This window comes from Pleurodeles waltl, chromosome 3_2 (assembly GCF_031143425.1).
Source record: "Pleurodeles waltl isolate 20211129_DDA chromosome 3_2, aPleWal1.hap1.20221129, whole genome shotgun sequence".
NCBI classification, from domain to species: Eukaryota; Metazoa; Chordata; class Amphibia; order Caudata; family Salamandridae; genus Pleurodeles; species Pleurodeles waltl.
The window spans coordinates 215,274,093-215,294,747 of NC_090441.1; the positions used below are offsets into that span (position 1 = coordinate 215,274,093).

At 51.4% G+C, this 20,655-nt stretch overlaps 1 protein-coding gene across 1 annotated transcript in view; it reads left to right on the top strand.

Moving 5' to 3' along the window:
- The first annotated feature begins 240 nt into the window (after nt 1-240).
- LOC138286711 (E3 ubiquitin-protein ligase TRIM39-like) overlaps nt 241-20,655 on the top strand; it is a 321,119-nt gene continuing 300,704 nt past the window's right edge. Inside the window, exon 1 of the mRNA XM_069227216.1 lies at nt 241-873. Within this exon, the coding sequence (XP_069083317.1) occupies nt 466-873 (408 nt within the window). The 5' untranslated portion in view covers nt 241-465. The remainder of the gene's footprint in view (nt 874-20,655) is intronic.

Here is a 20,655-nt window from a genome sequence, read left to right on the forward strand (position 1 = left end):
ATAAAACCCCCGGGGGCCAGCCTGGGGTTATTTACCGCCTCTGGGCCCGGGGCTGCTGCAGTCAGAACTGAACTTGCACATTAGCGCTGCGATGTCTTGTCCGGCGTGGTAAGCGCTATATATCCACGCATTTAAAATACAATTAGAAAGGCCTTCTTTAGTGGCCCGGGTTGGAAAGCGACGGGGGTTTGAACCAGGAAGTCCCAGCACACAGAAGAGGAGGGGACACACAGACACCCCCTCTTTACGCACACAGACGCGCCCACTTTATACACACAGAAACCCCCACTTTACATACACAGACACTCTCACTTCATACACACAGACACCCCCACTTTATACACACAGACACACTCACTTTATACAGACACCCCCACTTTATACACACAGACACTCCCAGTTTTTACAGACACCCCCACTTTATACACACAGAAACTTACCTCTCCCTCTTGCATTTCCGGGATCATGGCTGCAGCTCAGCTCACGGGGCTCCAAGACGAGGCCACTTGTTCCATCTGTTTGGAATATTTCACGGACCCGGTGACTATTGACTGTGGACACAACTACTGCCTCTCCTGCATCACTCAGAGCTGGGGGGGCAGGGATGGAGACTCCCCCTGTCCACAGTGCAGAGGCATCTCTAGGAGACGCCTCCGACCCAACAGGCAACTGGGAAACATGGTGGAGATGGTACAACAGCTTCACCTGCCCCCCCTGAAGCCCCCGGAGGAGCATCTCTGCGAGAAACACCAGGAGAAACTCAGGCTGTTCTGTGAGGAGGACCAGACACTCATCTGTGTTGTGTGCGACAGATCCAAGGAGCACAGGTCTCACGCAGTGACCCCCATCGAGGAGGCTGCCCAGGAGTACAAGGTATGTGTGTGGGTGTGCTGGGATCACAAGTGAAGTCACTCCCTGAGTATCATAGGGAAGGCTGCCCAGGAGTACAAGGTATGTGTGTGGGAGCGATGGGATCACAAGTGAGGTCACCCCCTGAGACTCATAGGGAAGGCTGCCCAGGAGTACAAGGTATGTGTGTGGGTGTGCTGGGATCACAAGTGAAGTCCCTCCCTGAGACTCCTAGGGAAGGCTGCCCAGGAGTACAAGGTATGTGTGTGGGTGTGCTGGGATCACAAGTGAAGTCACTCCCTGAGACTCATAGGGAAGGCTGCCCAGGAGTACAAGGTATGTGTGTGGGTGTGCTGGGATCACAAGTGAAGTCACTCCCTGAGACGCATAGGGAAGGCTGCCCAGGAGTACAAGGTATGTGTGTAGGTGTGCTAGGATAACAAGTGAGGTCACTCCCTGAGACTCATAAGGAAGGCTGCCCAAGAGTGCAAGGTATGTGTGTGGCTGCTATGGGATCACAAGTGAGGTCACTCCCTGAGACTCATAGGGAAGGCTGCAGAGGAGTACAAGGTATGTGTGTGGGTGCGATGGGATCACAAGAGAACTCACTCCCTGAGACTCATAGGGAAGGCTGCAGAGAAGTACAAGGTATATGTGTAGGTGCGATGGGATCACTCGTAAAAGTCACTCCCTGAGACTCATAGGGAAGGCTGCCCAAGAGTACAAGGTATGTGTGTACCAGCGATGGGATCACAAGTGAACTCACTCCCTGAGACTCATAGGGAAGGCTGCAGAGGAGTACAAGGTATGTGTGTCGGTGTGATGGGATCACTCATGAAGTCATTCCCTGAGGCTCCAAGGGAAGTACCCTATTCTTCCTCTATTTACCTCTCATCACCACCAGCACATACCTACTCATAATCCTACTCTTCCTCTACTCACCTCTCATCACCGCAGCACATACCTACTCATCACCCTACTCTTCCTCTACTCACCTCTCATCACCCCCGCACATACCTACTCATCACCCTACTCTTCCTCTACTCACCTCTCATCACCCCAAGGACATACCTACTCATCACCCTACTCATCCTCTACTCACCTCTCATCACCGCAGCACATACCTACTCATCACCCTACTCTTCCTCTACTCACCTCTCATCACCCCCCGCACATACCTACTCATCACCCTACTCTCCCTCTACTCACCTCTCATCACCTCCAGCACATACCTACTCATCACCCTACTCTTCCTCGATGTGCTCATCGCCCCAGTACATACCTTTCATCACCCTACTCTTCCTCTACTCACCTCTCATCACCCCCAGCACATACCTACTCATCACCCCACTCTTCCTATACTGACGTCTCATCACCTCAGTACAAACCTACTCATCACCCTACTCTTCCTCTACTCACCTCACATCACCCCCAGCACATACCTACTTATCACCCTACTCTTCCTTTACTTGCCTCTCATCACTTCAGCACATACCTACTCATCACCCTACTTTTCCTCTACTCGCCTCTCATCACCCTCAACACATACCTACTCATCACCTACTCTTCCTCTACTCACCTCTTTCCACCCCAGCACATACCTTCTCATCACCCTACTCTTCCCCTACTCACCTCACATCACCCCCGCACATACCTACTCATCACCCTACTCTTCCTCTACTCACCTCTCATCACCCCAAGGACATACCTACTCATCACCCTACTCTTCCTCTACTCACCTCTCATCACCCCCAGCACATACCTACTCATCACCCTACTTTTCCTCTACTCGCCTCTCATCACCCTCAACACATACCTACTCATCACCCTACTCTTCCCCTACTCACCTCACATCACCCCCGCACATACCTACTCATCACCCTACTCTTCCTCTACTCACCTCTCATCACCCCAAGGACATACCTACTCATCACCCTACTCTTCCTTTACTCGCCTCTCATCACCGCAGCACATACCTACTCATCACCCTACTCTTCCTCTACTCACCTCACATCACCCACATTACATACCTACTCATCACCCTCTTCTTCCTCTACTCACCTCTCATCACCCCCGGCACATACCTACTCATCACACTACTCTTCCTCTACTCACCTCTCCTCATCCTAGCACATACTTACTCATCACCCTACTCTTCCTCTACTCACGTCTCATCACCCCAGCACATACCTACTCATCACCCTACTCTTCCTCTACTCACCTCTGATCACCCCCAGCACATACCTACTCATCACCATACTCTTCCTCTACTCACCTCTGATCACCCCCAGCACATACCTACTAATCACCCTACTCTTCCTCTACTCACCTCTCATCACCCCTCCGCACATACCTACTCATCACTCTACTCTTCCTCTACTCAACTCTCATCACCCCAAGCACATACCTACTCATCGCCCTACTCTTCCTCTACTCACCTCTCATCATCCCCAGCACATACCTACTCATCACTCTACTCTTCCTCTACTCAACTCTCATCACCCCAAGCACATACCTACTCATCGCCCTACTCTTCCTCTACTCACCTCTCATCACCCCCGCACATACCTACTCATCACCCTACTCTTCCTCTACTCACCTCTCATCACCCCAAGGACATACCTACTCATCACCCTACTCTTCCTCTACTCACCTCTCATCACCGCAGCACATACCTACTCATCACCCTACTCTTCCTCTACTCACCTCTCATCACCCCCGCACATACCTACTCATCACCCTACTCTTCCTCTACTCACCTCTCATCACCCCAAGGACATACCTACTCATCACCCTACTCTTCCTCTACTCACCTCTCATCACCGCAGCACATACCTACTCATCACCCTACTCTTCCTCTACTCACCTCACATCACCCACATTACATACCTACTCATCACCCTCTTCTTCCTCTACTCACCTCTCATCACCCCCGGCACATACCTACTCATCACACTACTCTTCCTCTACTCACCTAACATCAACCCCAAGCTCATACCTACTCATCACCCTACTCTTCCTCTACTCGCCTCTTATCACCCTCAGCACATACCTACTCATCAACCTACTCTTCCTTTACTCACCTCTCAGCCCCTCCAGTACATATCTACTCATCACCCTACTCTTCCTCTAATCACCTCTCATCACCACATCACATATCTACTCATCACCCTACTCTTCCTCTACTCACCTCTCATCACCCCGCAACACATACCTACTCATCACCCTACTCTTCCTCTACTCACCTCTCATCATCTCCAGCACATACCTACTCATCACCCTACTATTCCTCTACTACTTACCTCTCATCACCCAAGCACATACCTACTCATCAACCGACTCTTCCTCTATTCACCTCTCATCACCTCCCAGCACATACCTACTCATCACCCTACTTTTCCTCTACTCACCTCTCCTCATCCCCAGCACATACCTACTCATCACCCTACTCTTCCTCTACTCGCCTCTTATCACCCTCAGCACATTCCTACTCATCACCCTACTCTTCCTCTACTCACCACTCATCACCCCCTAACATACCTACTCATCACCCTACACTTCCTCTAGTCACATCTCATCACCCCAGCATATGCCTACTCATCACCCAACTCTTCCTCTACTCACCTCTCATCACCCCAGCACATACCTACTCATCACCCTACTCTTCCTCTACTCGCCTCTTATCACCCTCAGCACATTCCTACTCATCACCGTATTCTTCCTCTACTCACCTCTCATCACCCCCTAACATACCTACTCATCACCCAACTCTTCCTCTGCTCACCTCTCATCACCCCAGCAGATACCTACTCAACACCCTACCCTTCCTCTACTCACCTCTCATCATCCCCCAGCACATACCTACTAATCACCCTACTCTTCCTCTGCTCACCTCTCATCACCCCAGCACATACCTTCTCATCACCCTACTCTTGGTCTACTCACCTCTCATCACCTCCAGCACATACCTTTCATCACCCTACTCTTCCTCTACTAACCTCACATCACCCCCAGTACATACCTACTTATCACCCTACTCTTCCTCTACTTGCCTCTCATCACCTCAGCACATACCTACTCATCACCCTACTTTTCCTCTACTCGCCTCTCATCAGCCCTCAGCACATACCTACTCATCACCCTACTCTTCCTCTACTCACCTCTCATCACCACATCACGTACCTACTTATCACCCTACTCTTCCTCTACTTGCCTCTCATCACCTCAGCACATACCTACTCATCACCCTACTTTTCCTCTACTCGCCTCTCATCACCCTCAATACATACCTACTCATCACCTACTCTTCCGCTGCTCACCTCTCATGACCCCAGCACATACCTACTCATCACCCTACTCTTCCTCTACTCACCTCTAATGAACCCAGCACATACCAACTCATCACCCTACTCTTCCTCTACTCGCGTCTCATCACCCCAGCACATACCTACTCATCACCCAACTCTTCCTCTACTCACCTCTCATCACCCCAGCACATACCTACTCATCACCCTACTCTTCCTCTACTCCCCTCTCATCACCTCCAGCACATACCTACTCATCACCCTACTCTTCCTCTGCTCACCACTCATCACCTCCAGCACATCCCTACTCATCACCCTACTCTTCCTCTACTCACCTCACATCACCCCAAGCACATACCTGCTCATCACCCTACTCTTCCTCTGTTCACCACTCATCACCTCCAGCACATACCTACTCATCACCCTACTCTTCCTCTACTCACCTAACATCAACCCCAAGCTCATACCTACTCATCACCCTACTCTTCCTCTACTCGCCTCTTATCACCCTCAGCACATACCTACTCATCAACCTACTCTTCCTTTACTCACCTCTCAGCCCCTCCAGTACATATCTACTCATCACCCTACTCTTCCTCTAATCACCTCTCATCACCACATCACATATCTACTCATCACCCTACTCTTCCTCTACTCACCTCTCATCACCCCGCAACACATACCTACTCATCACCCTACTCTTCCTCTACTCACCTCTCATCATCTCCAGCACATACCTACTCATCACCCTACTCTTCCTCGATGTGCTCATCGCCCCAGCACATACCTTTCATCACCCTACTCTTCCTCTACTCACCTCACATGAGCCCCAGTACATACCTACTTATCACCCTACTCTTCCTCTACTCACCTCTAATGAACCCAGCATATACCTACTCATCACCCTACTCATCCTCTAACCACTTCTCATCACCTCCAGCACATACCTACTCATTACCCTACTCTTCCTCTACTCACCTCACATCACCCCAAGCACATACCTTCTCATCACCCTACTCTTCCTCTAGTCATCTCTCATCACCCCAAGCACATACCTACTCATCGCCCTACTCTTCCTCTGCTCACCACTCATCACCTCAAGCACATACCTACTCATCACTCTACTCTTCCTCTACTCCCCTCTTAATACCCCCCACATACCTACTCATCACCCTACTCTTCCTCTACTCACCTCTCATCACCCCTCCGCACATACCTACTCATCACCCTACTCTTCCTCTACTCACCTCTCATCACCCCAAGCACATACCTACTCATCACCCTACTCTTCCTCTACTCACCTCTCATCACCCCTCAGCACATACCTACTCATCACCCTACTCTTCCTCTACTCACCTCTCATCACCCCTCAGCACATACCTACTCATTGCCCTACTCTTCCTCTACGCACCTCTCCTCATCCCCAGCACATACCTACTCATCACCCTACTCTTCCTCTACTCACCTCTCATCACCCCAAGCACATACCTACTCATCACCCTACTCTTCCTCTACTCACCTCTCATCACCCCTCAGCACATACCTACTCATCAACCTACTCTTCCTTTACTCACCTCTCAGCCCCTCCAGTACATATCTACTCATCACCCTACTCTTCCTCTAATCACCTCTCATCACCACATCACATATCTACTCATCACCCTACTCTTCCTCTACTCACCTCTCATCACCCCGCAACACATACCTACTCATCACCCTACTCTTCCTCTACTCACCTCTCATCATCTCCAGCACATACCTACTCATCACCCTACTCTTCCTCGATGTGCTCATCGCCCCAGCACATACCTTTCATCACCCTGCTCTTCCTCTACTCACCTCACATGAGCCCCAGTACATACCTACTTATCACCCTACTCTTCCTCTACTCACCTCTAATGAACCCAGCATATACCTACTCATCACCCTACTCATCCTCTAACCACTTCTCATCACCTCCAGCACATACCTACTCATTACCCTACTCTTCCTCTACTCACCTCACATCACCCCAAGCACATACCTTCTCATCACCCTACTCTTCCTCTAGTCATCTCTCATCACCCCAAGCACATACCTACTCATCGCCCTACTCTTCCTCTGCTCACCACTCATCACCTCCAGCACATACCTACTCATCACTCTACTCTTCCTCTACTCCCCTCTTAATACCCCCCACATACCTACTCATCTCACTACTCTTCCTCTGCTTACCACTCATCACCTCCAGCACATAACTACTCATCACCCTACTCTTCCTCTACTCACCTCACATCACCCTAAGCACATACCTACTCGTCACCCTACTCTTCCTCTACTCACCTCTCATCACCCCTCAGCACATACCTACTCATCACCCTACTCTTCCTCTACTCACCGCTCATCACCACATCACATACCTACCCTTCACCCTAATCTTCCTCTACCCACCTCTCCTCATCCCCGGTACATACCTACTCATCATCCTACTCTTCTTCTACTCACCTCTCATCACCACAGCACATACCTACTCATCACCTTACTCTTCCTCTACTCACCTCTCATCACCACAGCACATACCTACTCATCACCCTACTCTTCCTCTACTCACCTCTCATCACCCCCAGCACATACCTACTGATCACCCTATTCTTCCTCTACTCACCACTCATCACCCCCGGACATACCTACTCATCACCCTACTCTTCCTCTACTCACCTCTCACCACCTCCTGCACATACCTAGTCATCACCCTCCTCTTTCTCTGCTCACCACTCATCACCCCAGCACATACCTACTCATCACCCTACTCTTCCTCTTCTCACCTCTCACCACCCCCAGCACATACCTACTCATCAACCTAGTCTTCCTTTACTCACCTCTCATCATCCCCCAGCACATACCTACTCATCACCCTACTCACCTCTTATCACCCACAGCACATACCTACTCATCACTCTAGTCTTACTCTACTCACCTCAGATCACCCCAAGCACATACCTACTCATCACCCTACTCTTCCTCTACTCACCTCTCATCACCCCTCCGCACATACCTACTCATCACCCTACTCTTCCTCTACTCACCTCTCATCACCCCAAGCACATACCTACTCATCACCCTACTCTTCCTCTACTCACCTCTCATCACCCCTCAGCACATACCTACTCATCACCCTACTCTTCCTCTACTCACCTCTCATCACCCCTCAGCACATACCTACTCATCGCCCTACTCTTCCTCTACGCACCTCTCCTCATCCCCAGCACATACCTACTCATCACCCTACTCTTCCTCTACTCACCTCTCATCACCCCAAGCACATACCTACTCATCACCCTACTCTTCCTCTACTCACCTCTCATCACCCCTCAGCACATACCTACTCATCACCCTACTCTTCCTCTACTCACCTCTCATCACCCCTCAGCACATACCTACTCATCACCCTACTCTTCCTCTACTCACCTCTCATCACCCCAGCACATACCTACTCATCACCCTACTCTTCCTCTGCTCACCACTCGTCACCTCCAGCACATCCCTACTCATCACCCTACTCTTCCTCTACTCACCTCACATCACCCCAAGCACATACCTGCTCATCACCCTACTCTTCCTCTGCTCACCACTCATCACCCACAGCACATACCTACTCATCACTCTAGTCTTCCTCTACTCACCTCAGATCACCCCAAGCACATACCTACTCATCACCCTACTCTTCCTCTACTCACCTCTCATCACCCCTCCGCACATACCTACTCATCACCTTACTCTTCCTCTACTCACCTCTCATCACCACAGCACATACCTACTCATCACCCTACTCTTCCTCTACTCACCTCTCATCACCCCCGGCACATACCTACTGATCACCCTATTCTTCCTCTACTCACCACTCATCACCCCCGGACATACCTACTCATCACCCTACTCTTCCTCTACTCACCTCTCACCACCTCCTGCACATACCTAGTCATCACCCTCCTCTTTCTCTGCTCACCACTCATCACCCCAGCACATACCTACTCATCACCCTACTCTTCCTCTTCTCACCTCTCACCACCCCCAGCACATACCTACTCATCAACCTAGTCTTCCTTTACTCACCTCTCATCATCCCCCAGCACATACCTACACATCACCCTACTCACCTCTTATCACCCACAGCACATACCTACTCATCACTCTAGTCTTCCTCTACTCACCTCAGATCACCCCAAGCACATACCTACTCATCACCCTACTCTTCCTCTACTCACCTCTCATCACCCCTCCGCACATACCTACTCATCACCCTACTCTTCCTCTACTCACCTCTCATCACCCCAAGCACATACCTACTCATCACCCTACTCTTCCTCTACTCACCTCTCATCACCCCTCAGCACATACCTACTCATCACCCTACTCTTCCTCTACTCACCTCTCATCACCTCTCAGCACATACCTACTCATCGCCCTACTCTTCCTCTACGCATCTCTCCTCATCCCCAGCACATACCTACTCATCACCCTACTCTTCCTCTACTCACCTCTCATCACCCCAAGAACATACCTACTCATCACCCTACTCTTCCTCTACTCACCTCTCATCACCCCTCAGCACATACCTACTCATCACCCTACTCTTCCTCTACTCACCTCTCATCACCCCTCAGCACATACCTACTCATCGTCCTACTCTTCCTCTACGCACCTCTCCTCATACCCATCACACACCTACTCATCCCCCTACTCTTCCTCTACTCACCTCTCATCACCCCAGCACATACCTACTCATCACCCTACTCTTCCTCTACTCACCTCTCATGACCCCAGCACATACCTACTCATCATCCCACTCTTCCTTTACTCACCTCTCATCACCCCTCAGCACATACCTACTTATCACCCTACTCTTCCTCTACTTACCTCTCATCACCCGCAGTACATACCTACTCATCACCCTACTCTTCCTCTACTCACCTCTCATCACCCCCAGCACATACCTACTCAACACTGTACTCTTCCTCTACTCGCCTCTCATCACCCCCAGCACATACCTACTCACCACCCTGCTTTGCTCCCTCTACTCACCTCTCATCGGCCCTTCTCAGCAGATGCGTTCTCATCCCCCTACTCCTCTCCCTCCAGTCACCTCTTATAACCCCAACACATACCTACTCATCACCCTACTATTCCTCTACTCGCCTTTCATCACCCACAGCACAAACCTACTCATCACCCTACTTTTCCTCTACTCACCTCTCATCACCCCTAGCACATACCTATGCATCACCCTACTCTTCCTCTTCTCACCTCTCATCATCCCCAGCACATACCTACTCATCACCCTACTCTTCCTCTACTCACCTCTCATCACCCCAGCACATACCTACTCATCACCCTACTCTTCCTCTACTCATCTCCCACCCCCTCCAGCACATACCTACTCATCACCCTACTCTTCCTCTAATCACCTCTCATCACTACATCACATACCTACTCATCACCCTACTCTTCCTCTACTCACCTCTCATTACCCCAGCACATACCTACTCATCACCCTACTCTTCATCTACTTGCCTCTCATCACCCCAGCACATACCTACTCATCGCCCTACTCTTCCTCTACTCCCCTCTCATCACCCCCCGCACATACCTACTCATCACCCTAGCCTTCCTCTGCTCACCACTTTTAACCTCCAGCACATACCTACTCATCACTCTACTCACCTCTCATCACCCCAGAACATTCCTACTCATCACACTACTCTTCCTCTACTCACCTCTCATCATCCTGCAGCACATAGCTACTCATCACCCTACTCTTCCTCTACTCACCTCTCATCACCCCAGCACATACCTACTCATCACCATACTCTTCCTCTACTCACCTCTGAACACCCCCAGCACATACCTACTCATCACCCTACTCTTCCTCTAATCACCTCTCATCACCACATCACATACCTACTCATCACCCTACTCTTCCTCTACTCACCTCTCATGACCCCAGCACATAACTACTCATCACCCTACTCTTCCTCTACTCACCTCTCATCACCCCAGCACATACCTACTCATCACCCTACTCTTCCTCTACTCATCTCTCATCACCCCCAGCAAATACCTACTCATCTCCCTACTCTTTCTCTACTCACCTCTCATCACCCCAGCACATATCTACTCATCACCCTACTCTTCTCCTACTCACCTCTCATTACCCCAGCTCATACCTACTCATTACCCTACTCTTCCTCTAATCGCCTCTCATCACCCTCAGCACATACCTAGTCATCACCCAACTCTTCCTCTACTCACCTCTCATGACCACATCACATACCTACTCATCACCCTACTCTTCCTCTACTCACCTCTCATCACCCCTCAGCACATACCTACTCATCGTCCTACTCTTCCTCTACGCACCTCTCCTCATACCCATCACATACCTACTCATCCCCCTACTCTTCCTCTACTCACCTCTCATCACCCCAGCACATACCTACTCATCACCCTACTCTTCCTCTACTCACCTCTCATGACCCCAGCACATACCTACTCATCATCCCACTCTTCCTTTACTCACCTCTCATCACCCCTCAGCACATACCTACTTATCACCCTACTCTTCCTCTACTTACCTCTCATCACCCGCAGTACATACCTACTCATCACCCTACTCTTCCTCTACTCACCTCTCATCACCCCCAGCACATACCTACTCAACACTGTACTCTTCCTCTACTCGCCTCTCATCACCCCCAGCACATACCTACTCACCACCCTGCTTTGCTCCCTCTACTCACCTCTCATCGGCCCTTCTCAGCAGATGCGTACTCATCCCCCTACTCCTCTCCCTCCAGTCACCTCTTATAACCCCAACACATACCTACTCATCACCCTACTATTCCTCTACTCGCCTTTCATCACCCACAGCACAAACCTACTCATCACCCTACTTTTCCTCTACTCACCTCTCATCACCCCTAGCACATACCTATGCATCACCCTACTCTTCCTCTTCTCACCTCTCATCATCCCCAGCACATACCTACTCATCACCCTACTCTTCCTCTACTCACCTCTCATCACCCCAGCACATACCTACTCATCACCCTACTCTTCCTCTACTCATCTCCCACCCCCTCCAGCACATACCTACTCATCACCCTACTCTTCCTCTAATCACCTCTCATCACTACATCACATACCTACTCATCACCCTACTCTTCCTCTACTCACCTCTCATTACCCCAGCACATACCTACTCATCACCCTACTCTTCCTCTACTTGCCTCTCATCACCCCAGCACATACCTACTCATCGCCCTACTCTTCCTCTACTCCCCTCTCATCACCCCCCGCACATACCTACTCATCACCCTAGCCTTCCTCTGCTCACCACTTTTAACCTCCAGCACATACCTACTCATCACTCTACTCACCTCTCATCACCCCAGAACATTCCTACTCATCACACTACTCTTCCTCTACTCACCTCTCATCATCCTGCAGCACATAGCTACTCATCACCCTACTCTTCCTCTACTCACCTCTCATCACCCCAGCACATACCTACTCATCACCATACTCTTCCTCTACTCACCTCTGAACACCCCCAGCACATACCTACTCATCACCCTACTCTTCCTCTAATCACCTCTCATCACCACATCACATACCTACTCATCACCCTACTCTTCCTCTACTCACCTCTCATGACCCCAGCACATAACTACTCATCACCCTACTCTTCCTCTACTCACCTCTCATCACCCCAGCACATACCTACTCATCACCCTACTCTTCCTCTACTCATCTCTCATCACCCCCAGCAAATACCTACTCATCTCCCTACTCTTTCTCTACTCACCTCTCATCACCCCAGCACATATCTACTCATCACCCTACTCTTCTCCTACTCACCTCTCATTACCCCAGCTCATACCTACTCATTACCCTACTCTTCCTCTAATCGCCTCTCATCACCCTCAGCACATACCTAGTCATCACCCAACTCTTCCTCTACTCACCTCTCATGACCACATCACATACCTACTCATCACCCTACTCTTCCTCTACTCACCCATCATCACTCACCAGCACATATCTACGCATCACGCTACTCTCTCTCTACTCACCTCTCATCACCCTGCTTTTCTCCCTCTACTCACCTCTCATCGGCACTTCTCAGCACATGCGTACTCAACCCCCTACTCCTCCCCCTCCAGTCACCTCTTATCACCCCAACACATACCTACTCATCACCCTAATATTCCTCTACTCGCCTTTCATCACCCCCAGCACAAACCTACTCATCACCCTACTTTTCCTCTACTCACCTCTCATCACCCCTAGCACATACCTATGCATCACCCTACTCTTCCGCTTCTCACCTCTCATCATCTCCAGCACATACCTACTCATCACCCTACTCTTCCTCTACTCACCTCTCATCACCCCAGCACATACCTACTCATCACCCTACTGTTCCTCTACTCATCTCTCATCCCCTCCAGCACATACCTACTCATCACCCTACTCTTCCTCTAATCACCTCTCATCACTACATCACATACCTACTCATCACCCTACTCTTCCTCTACTCACCTCCTATTACCCCAGCACATACCTACTCATCACCCTACTCTTCCTCTACTTGCCTCTCATCACCCCAGCAGATACCTTCTCATCACCCTACTCTTCCTCTACTCCCCTCTCATCACCCCCGCACATACCTACTCATCACCCTGGCCTTCCTCTGCTCACCATTTTTAACCTCAAGCACATACCTACTGATCACTCTACTCACCTCTCATCACCCCAGAACATTCCTACTCATCACCCTACTCATCCTCTACTCACCTCTCATCATCCTGCAGCACATACCTACTCATCACCCTACTCTTCCTCTACTCACCTCTCATCACCCCAGCACATACCTACTCATCACCCTACTGTTCCTCTACTCATCTCTCACCCCCTCCAGCACATACCTACTCATCACCCTACTCTTCCTCTACTCACCTCTCATCACCCCAGCACATACCTACTCATCACCATACTCTTCCTCTACTCACCTCTGATCACCCCCAGCACATACCTACTCATCACCCTACTCTTCCTCTAATCACCTGTCATCACCACATCACATACCTACTCATCACCCTACTCTTCCTTTACTCACCTCTCATGACCCCAGCACATACCTACTCATCACCCTACTCTTCCTCTACTCACCTCTCATCACCCCAGCACATACCTACTCATCACCCTACTCTTCCTCTACTCATCTCTCATCACCCCCAGCAAATACCTACTCATATCCCTACTCTTTCTGTACTCACCTCTCATCACCCCAGCACATATCTACTCATCATCCTACTCTTCTCCTACTCACCTCTCATTACCCCAGCTCATACCTACTCATCACCCTACTCTTCCTCTACTTGCCTCTCATCACCTTCAGCACATACCTAGTCATCACCCTACTCTTCCTCTACTCGCCTCTCATCACCCTCAGCACATACCTACTCATCACCCTACTCATCCTCTACTCACCTCTCATTACCGCGGCACATACCTACTCATCACCCTACTCTTCCTCTACTCACCTCTCATCCCCAGCACATACCTACTCATCACCCTACTCTTCCTCTACTCACCTCTCATCCCCAGCACATACTTCTCATCACCCTACTCTTCCTCTACTCAGCTCTCACCCCCTCCAGCACATACCTAATCATCACCCTACTCTTCCTGTAATCACCTCTCATGACCACATCACATACCTACTCATCACCCTACTCTTCCTCTACTCATCTGTCATCACCACATCACATACCTACTCTTCACCCTAATCTTCCTCTACTCACCTCTCATCACCCCAAGACATACCTACTCATCACCCTACTCTTCCTCTATTCACCTCTCATCGGCCCCTCCCAGCACATGCCTCTCCCTCCATTCACCTCTCATTGCCGCCCTCATTAGACTCCTACTTGTAGAAATCGGTTTGTTAATTGACTGGGGTGTGAACCCTGGAGAAGGAGCTTCCACAATCGTTGTCAGGTTGAGGCATAAGCTAACCCTAAATTGACTGGTGTTCAACCCTTGGGTAGCTTTGCATCGAGCAGTCAGGCGTAACGTAGACGCAAGTGAAAACACCTACACCGAAATGTTTCCACACTACGTGAGAGAAATAGAGTATTCATCAGTACATAAAACAAGACCAAAATGGCAAAAATACAATCAGTAGAACAGGAGATATTCAAGATTAAAGATTTCAGTGAAAATAGCTCCTAAAAGCCCGAATCTCCAGTTGTGGGTATCTGGTTGTGCCGTAACAGGACAAAGGGGGTCATACCGACCCTGGCGGTCCATGACCGCCAGGGCCGGGGACCACAGAAGCACCGCCAACAGGCTGGCGGTGCTTCCAGGGCCATTCTGACCGCGGTCAGAAAAGGGGAACCGGCGGTTTCCTGCTGGTTTTCCCCTGGCCCAGGGAATCCTGGGGATTCCGACCCCCTTCCCGCCAGCCTGTTTCTGGCGGTTTTCACCGCCAGAAACAGGATGGCGGGAACGGGTGTCGTGGGGCCCCTGGGGGCCCCTGCACTGCCCATGCCACTGGCATGGGCAGTGCAGGGGCCCCCTAACAGGGCCCCATGTAGATTTTCACTGTCTGCTTTGCAGACAGTGAAAATCGCGACGGGTGCCACTGCACCCGTCGCACCCCTGCAACTCCGCCGGCTCCATTCGGAGCCGGCTTCCTTGTTGCAGGGTCTTTCCTGCTGGGCCGGCGGGCGCCCTTTTGGCGGTCGCCCGCCGGCCCAGCGGGAAAGTCAAAATGACCCCCGCGGTCTTTTGACCGCGGAGCGGTCTTTCGACGGGGGAACTTTGGCGGGCGGCCTCCGCCGCCCGCCAAAGTTGGAATGACCCCCAAAGTCACGAGTTCATGCCGTCAGCAAACATAACAGGCCGTGTACAGGAACCCATTCACACCCATTGAAGAGAGTACTTTAAAACCTTCTTTCCGAAGCATTGTGAGGATCTGCATCAAAGATGCTTCACACAGCCAAAGTGATACGTTGGTTCCAAGATGCGGCAAGGCTGTGATGCGAAGGCCTGCGTCATGGTTGAGGATCTCATCTAACGGGCCTGAGATGCAAAGTTCAGAGTCCAGGATGAAGTGCATAGTCGGGTATGATTATGATGTATCGGGTTCCAAAGAGCTGGGAGGCTGCGATGCGGAATCCGGCATCAAGGCTGCCGTTGACGAGGGATGAGAGGGCCTGTGCCGAGGATGTGTTGCACAGTAGTGGTTCCAATGGGGCTGAGGCGGCGCTGAAGGTCTTTACATTGACTCCAATCCATGCAGCAGCAGCGATGGGTTGTTTCTGCTTGGGTTGCACCTCGCAGCCAAGGGTATGCTTTGGTTCTGCTGTGTCCACTGAGGCAGGCAGTGCACCTTAAACCCACTTCCAAGGGTATCAGACTGCCGTGGCTTCCCTTGGCAGGGTAGACTCACAGATGGCAGAGTCTAGATTCAGATGCAAGGTTGTTGGAAGCCTGTTGTGTCCCTGAAGCGTCACACAAGGAGGTCAGACAACTAGCTCTTGGAGTCACTCTGGGTACCAGGCTCAAGAGATGCAGGTCCAATCATTCTCACCCACACAAGAGAGCAGCTGGCAGCCAATCATCAGAGCAGGGCAGCAGTCCCTCAGAGCAGCAGCCCAGCAGAATAACAGTCCTTTCAGCAGCACAGCAGTCCTTCATCCTGGCAGAGTATCCACAGACCAGAAGTGAAATTAAGTGGTGGTGTCTGAGGTCCAGTATACAAACTCAATTGTGCCTATGAAGTGGGAGAAGCTTTTAGAGACAAACCTTTGACATGCATAGATGCCCTGACCACCTCAGCCCTGGCTCCACACTAACGTCATGGGAAATGTAACCCTTTGTGTGGAGACAGGACACACCCTATTCAAGTGGGGCCGAGTCCAGTTCCTCTCTCCCATACTGCCAGTTATGACCCATCCAGACACACACCTAAGCTCCGTACAGTGTGTGGCTATCTAGGAGGAATATACAAAGCCCAACTGTCACTCACTCCCAGGCATGCAACCGAGAGATAGACTGTAGGCACCAAATGGCTAAGGCAGAAAAATGGCAACTTTCTGAAAGTGGCCTTTTCAAAATTCTAATTTTGAATATGACTTTACCCTAAGTTAGGATTTCTCTATATGATTTCAAAGACACCAAACATGAACTGAAACATGTTCCCATCTGGGAATTATACTTATAAAATATAATAATAAGGGCACTCCAAAGTTATCCTATTGGAGAGAAAGGCCTTGCAGTAGTGAAAAACGACTTTAGGAGTTTTTCACCGCCAGTACATGCAAAACTTAAAAGTAATCCCAACTTTTAAAATATACTAAACACTGCCCTCCGGGCTGCCCAGGGTCTACTATAGGGGTGACCTGCATATATATTAAAAAGTAAGGGTTGGACGTAGCAAAAGGTTTATTATGCCAGGTCGAAATGGCACTTTGAAACTCCATATACCGGCTGCAATGGCAGACCTGAGGCATGTTTAAAGTACAACCTAAGTGGGTGGCACAATCAGTGCAGCAGGCCCTACTCCTCTTCCTTTACTCACCTCTCATCGGCTCCTCTCAGCATATGCCTACTGAAGGCCCTACTCCTCCCTCTACTCACCCCTCATTGGTTCCTCTCACCATATGCCTTCTGAAGGCCCTACTCCTCTTCTTCTAGTCACCTCTCATCGGCCCCTCTCAGCATATGCCTCTTGAAGGCCCTACTCCTCTTCCTCTACTCATCTCTCATCGGCTCCTCTCAGCATATGCCTACTGAAGGCCCTACTCCTCCCTCTACTCACCCTCATTGGTTCCTCTCACCATATGCCTACTGAAGGCCCTCCTCTTCCCTATACTCACCTCTCATCACCCCTCCCATACATTTTTTAAAAATGTGGACCGCTAAAGGCACCGCAGAGCACCCACTGGCTGGTTCCTGTAAACCTTCTATTTAAATAGGCAATAGTGTTGCCTACCTCCCTGGATTAGCCGCCCCGAATCCAAACTTCTAAATTCATACTCAAACAGAGAGGCGGTCTTCTGTTCTTCTGTCTTCTGTTCTTCTGTCTTCTGTTCTCCTGTCTTCGGCTCTTCTACCTCCTCCGTCTTCTTCCCCCGAGCATGCCCTCCTGCTCCTTCCTCATCCCCCTCCCTCACTCGCCTCCCCCTCTCTCACCCCTAGCTAACCCGTTCGCTATCTACCTCCCTCACTCCTCCTATCTTCCTATCTCTCTAGCTCCCTATCTCACTATCTAACTCCCCCACTCTCCACCTCCTCCTACCTACCTATCTGTCTATCTATCTATTTCCCTATCTATCGACTTCTCTATTTTCTCTATCTATTTCTCTATCTCTCCCCCCCTCCCGCCACCCCCTCTACTACCTATCTCCCTATCCTCTCACTCTACCTCTCTCCCTCACCCACCTCTACAACCCCCCCTCCCCTATCTTCACAACCCTACTCCTATCTCTCTCCCTAATCTCCAAACCTCCTAACACTCACCCTCCTCCACCCTAAACCCCCTCCCCCAGCTCCTCTCACTCTACCTGTCCCCCCCCCCTCCCTCGCGCTTTCCCGCCGCGACCTCCTGCACGCCCCCGCCCCCCAGCTCCCATTCGCCCCCAGCTGACCCCTCCCCCCCCTCCTACCTCTTATGGCGGCCGCTGCGCGACTGCGCAGCGGGCGCGCCGGAGGCGCGCCAGAGGCAAGCCCGTCTGCGCCCGTCCGCGCCTGGCCCGCGCCCAGCGCCACGACCCCTGGTCCCCAGCTCCCCCAAGCCCGCTGATCCGCTACGACCCCACCACCCTCCACGCACTCAACCCAGGGCGCTCCAAAACCTGCTTCCTAGCTCACCCCAAGCGCACCCATGGACCCTTCGCCTGCAACTCCTGCAAACGCATCTTCCACCACGCAACTACCACGACCACAAGCCCACGCGCCATCAACCACCTCAAGTGCATCCTGATCAACGCTCGTTCCGTCCACAAGCACGCCGTTGAACTTTGGGACCTCCTGGACTCCACAGCCCCGGACGTCGCCTTCATCACGGAGACATGGATGAACGCCTCCTCTGCTCCAGACATCGCTACCCGCCATCCCCGAAGGCTACAAGATCTCCAGAAAAGACCGCACCAACCAAGTAGGAGGAGGTGTCGCCATCATCTTCAAAGACTCCATCAGCGTCACCACCTCCACCGAAGACCCCCCCCTCGCCGCTGAACACCTGCATTTTCAGATTCGCACCGACCCAAGGACCACCCTCAGAGGATCCCTCGTCTACCGTCCTCCCGGACCTCGCGCCTCTTTCAGCGACGCCATCGCCGACTTCATCTCCCCGCACGCCCTCGCCTCACCGGACTACATCCTCCTAGGCGACCTCAACTTCCATCTGGAACAAAACAACGACCCCAACACCACCACCCTGCTCGACAACCTCGCCAACCTCGGCCTCAAACAACTGGTGAACACCGCCACCCACATCGCCGGACACACGCTCGACCCTATCTTCTCCGCCAGCAAACACGTCTTCTTCAGCCACACCTCTGCCCTACACTGGACCGACCACAGCTGCGTCCACTTCACATTCCGACGCGAGACCTCCCACCTCCGCACTCAACCCATCCCTCATCGACAGTGGAACAAGATCCCTGAAGAGCAACTCTTCTCCGCTCTCGCCGCCAACCAACCCACCCTCACCACCGACCCCAACGACGCAGCTCTCAACCTCACAAACTGGATCTCCAACTGCGCTGACAACCTTGCTCCCCTCAAAGCACGCATCGACAGACCAACACCAAAAAACCTCTCTGGTTCTCTGACACCCTCAAAGAATCAAAGAAAACTTGTCGTGCCCTTGAGAAGGCCTGGCGCAAGGACCACACCGCTGACAACATGACCGCCCTCAAGAACGCTACACGCGAACACCACCACCTGATCCGCACTGCCAAAAGGAACTTTTTCACCGACAGACTAGACAAAAACAGCCACAACAGCAGAGAACTCTTCAGCATCGTCAAAGAGTTCTCCAACCCCAGCGCCAGCGCCAACGCCGTCACGCCCTCACAGGATTTGTGCGAATCCCTCGCCACTTTCTTCCATCGCAAGATCAGCGACCTCCACGACAGCTTCGGACACCAGACCCAACCATACACCACTGAACCCGCTTCCCCGGACATCACCCTCAACAACTGGACCCACATCAACACGGAAGAAACCAAATCCATCATGAACTCTATCCACTCCGGCGCCCCTTCGGACCCCTGCCCGCACTTCATCTTTAACAAAGCCGACGACATCATCGCCCCGCACCTCCAGACCGTCATCAACTCTTCTTTTTCTTCTGCTACCTTCCCCGAATGCTGGAAGCACGCTGAAGTCAACGCCCTACTAAAGAAACCTACGGCTGACCCAAGCGACCTGAAAAACTTCCGCCCCA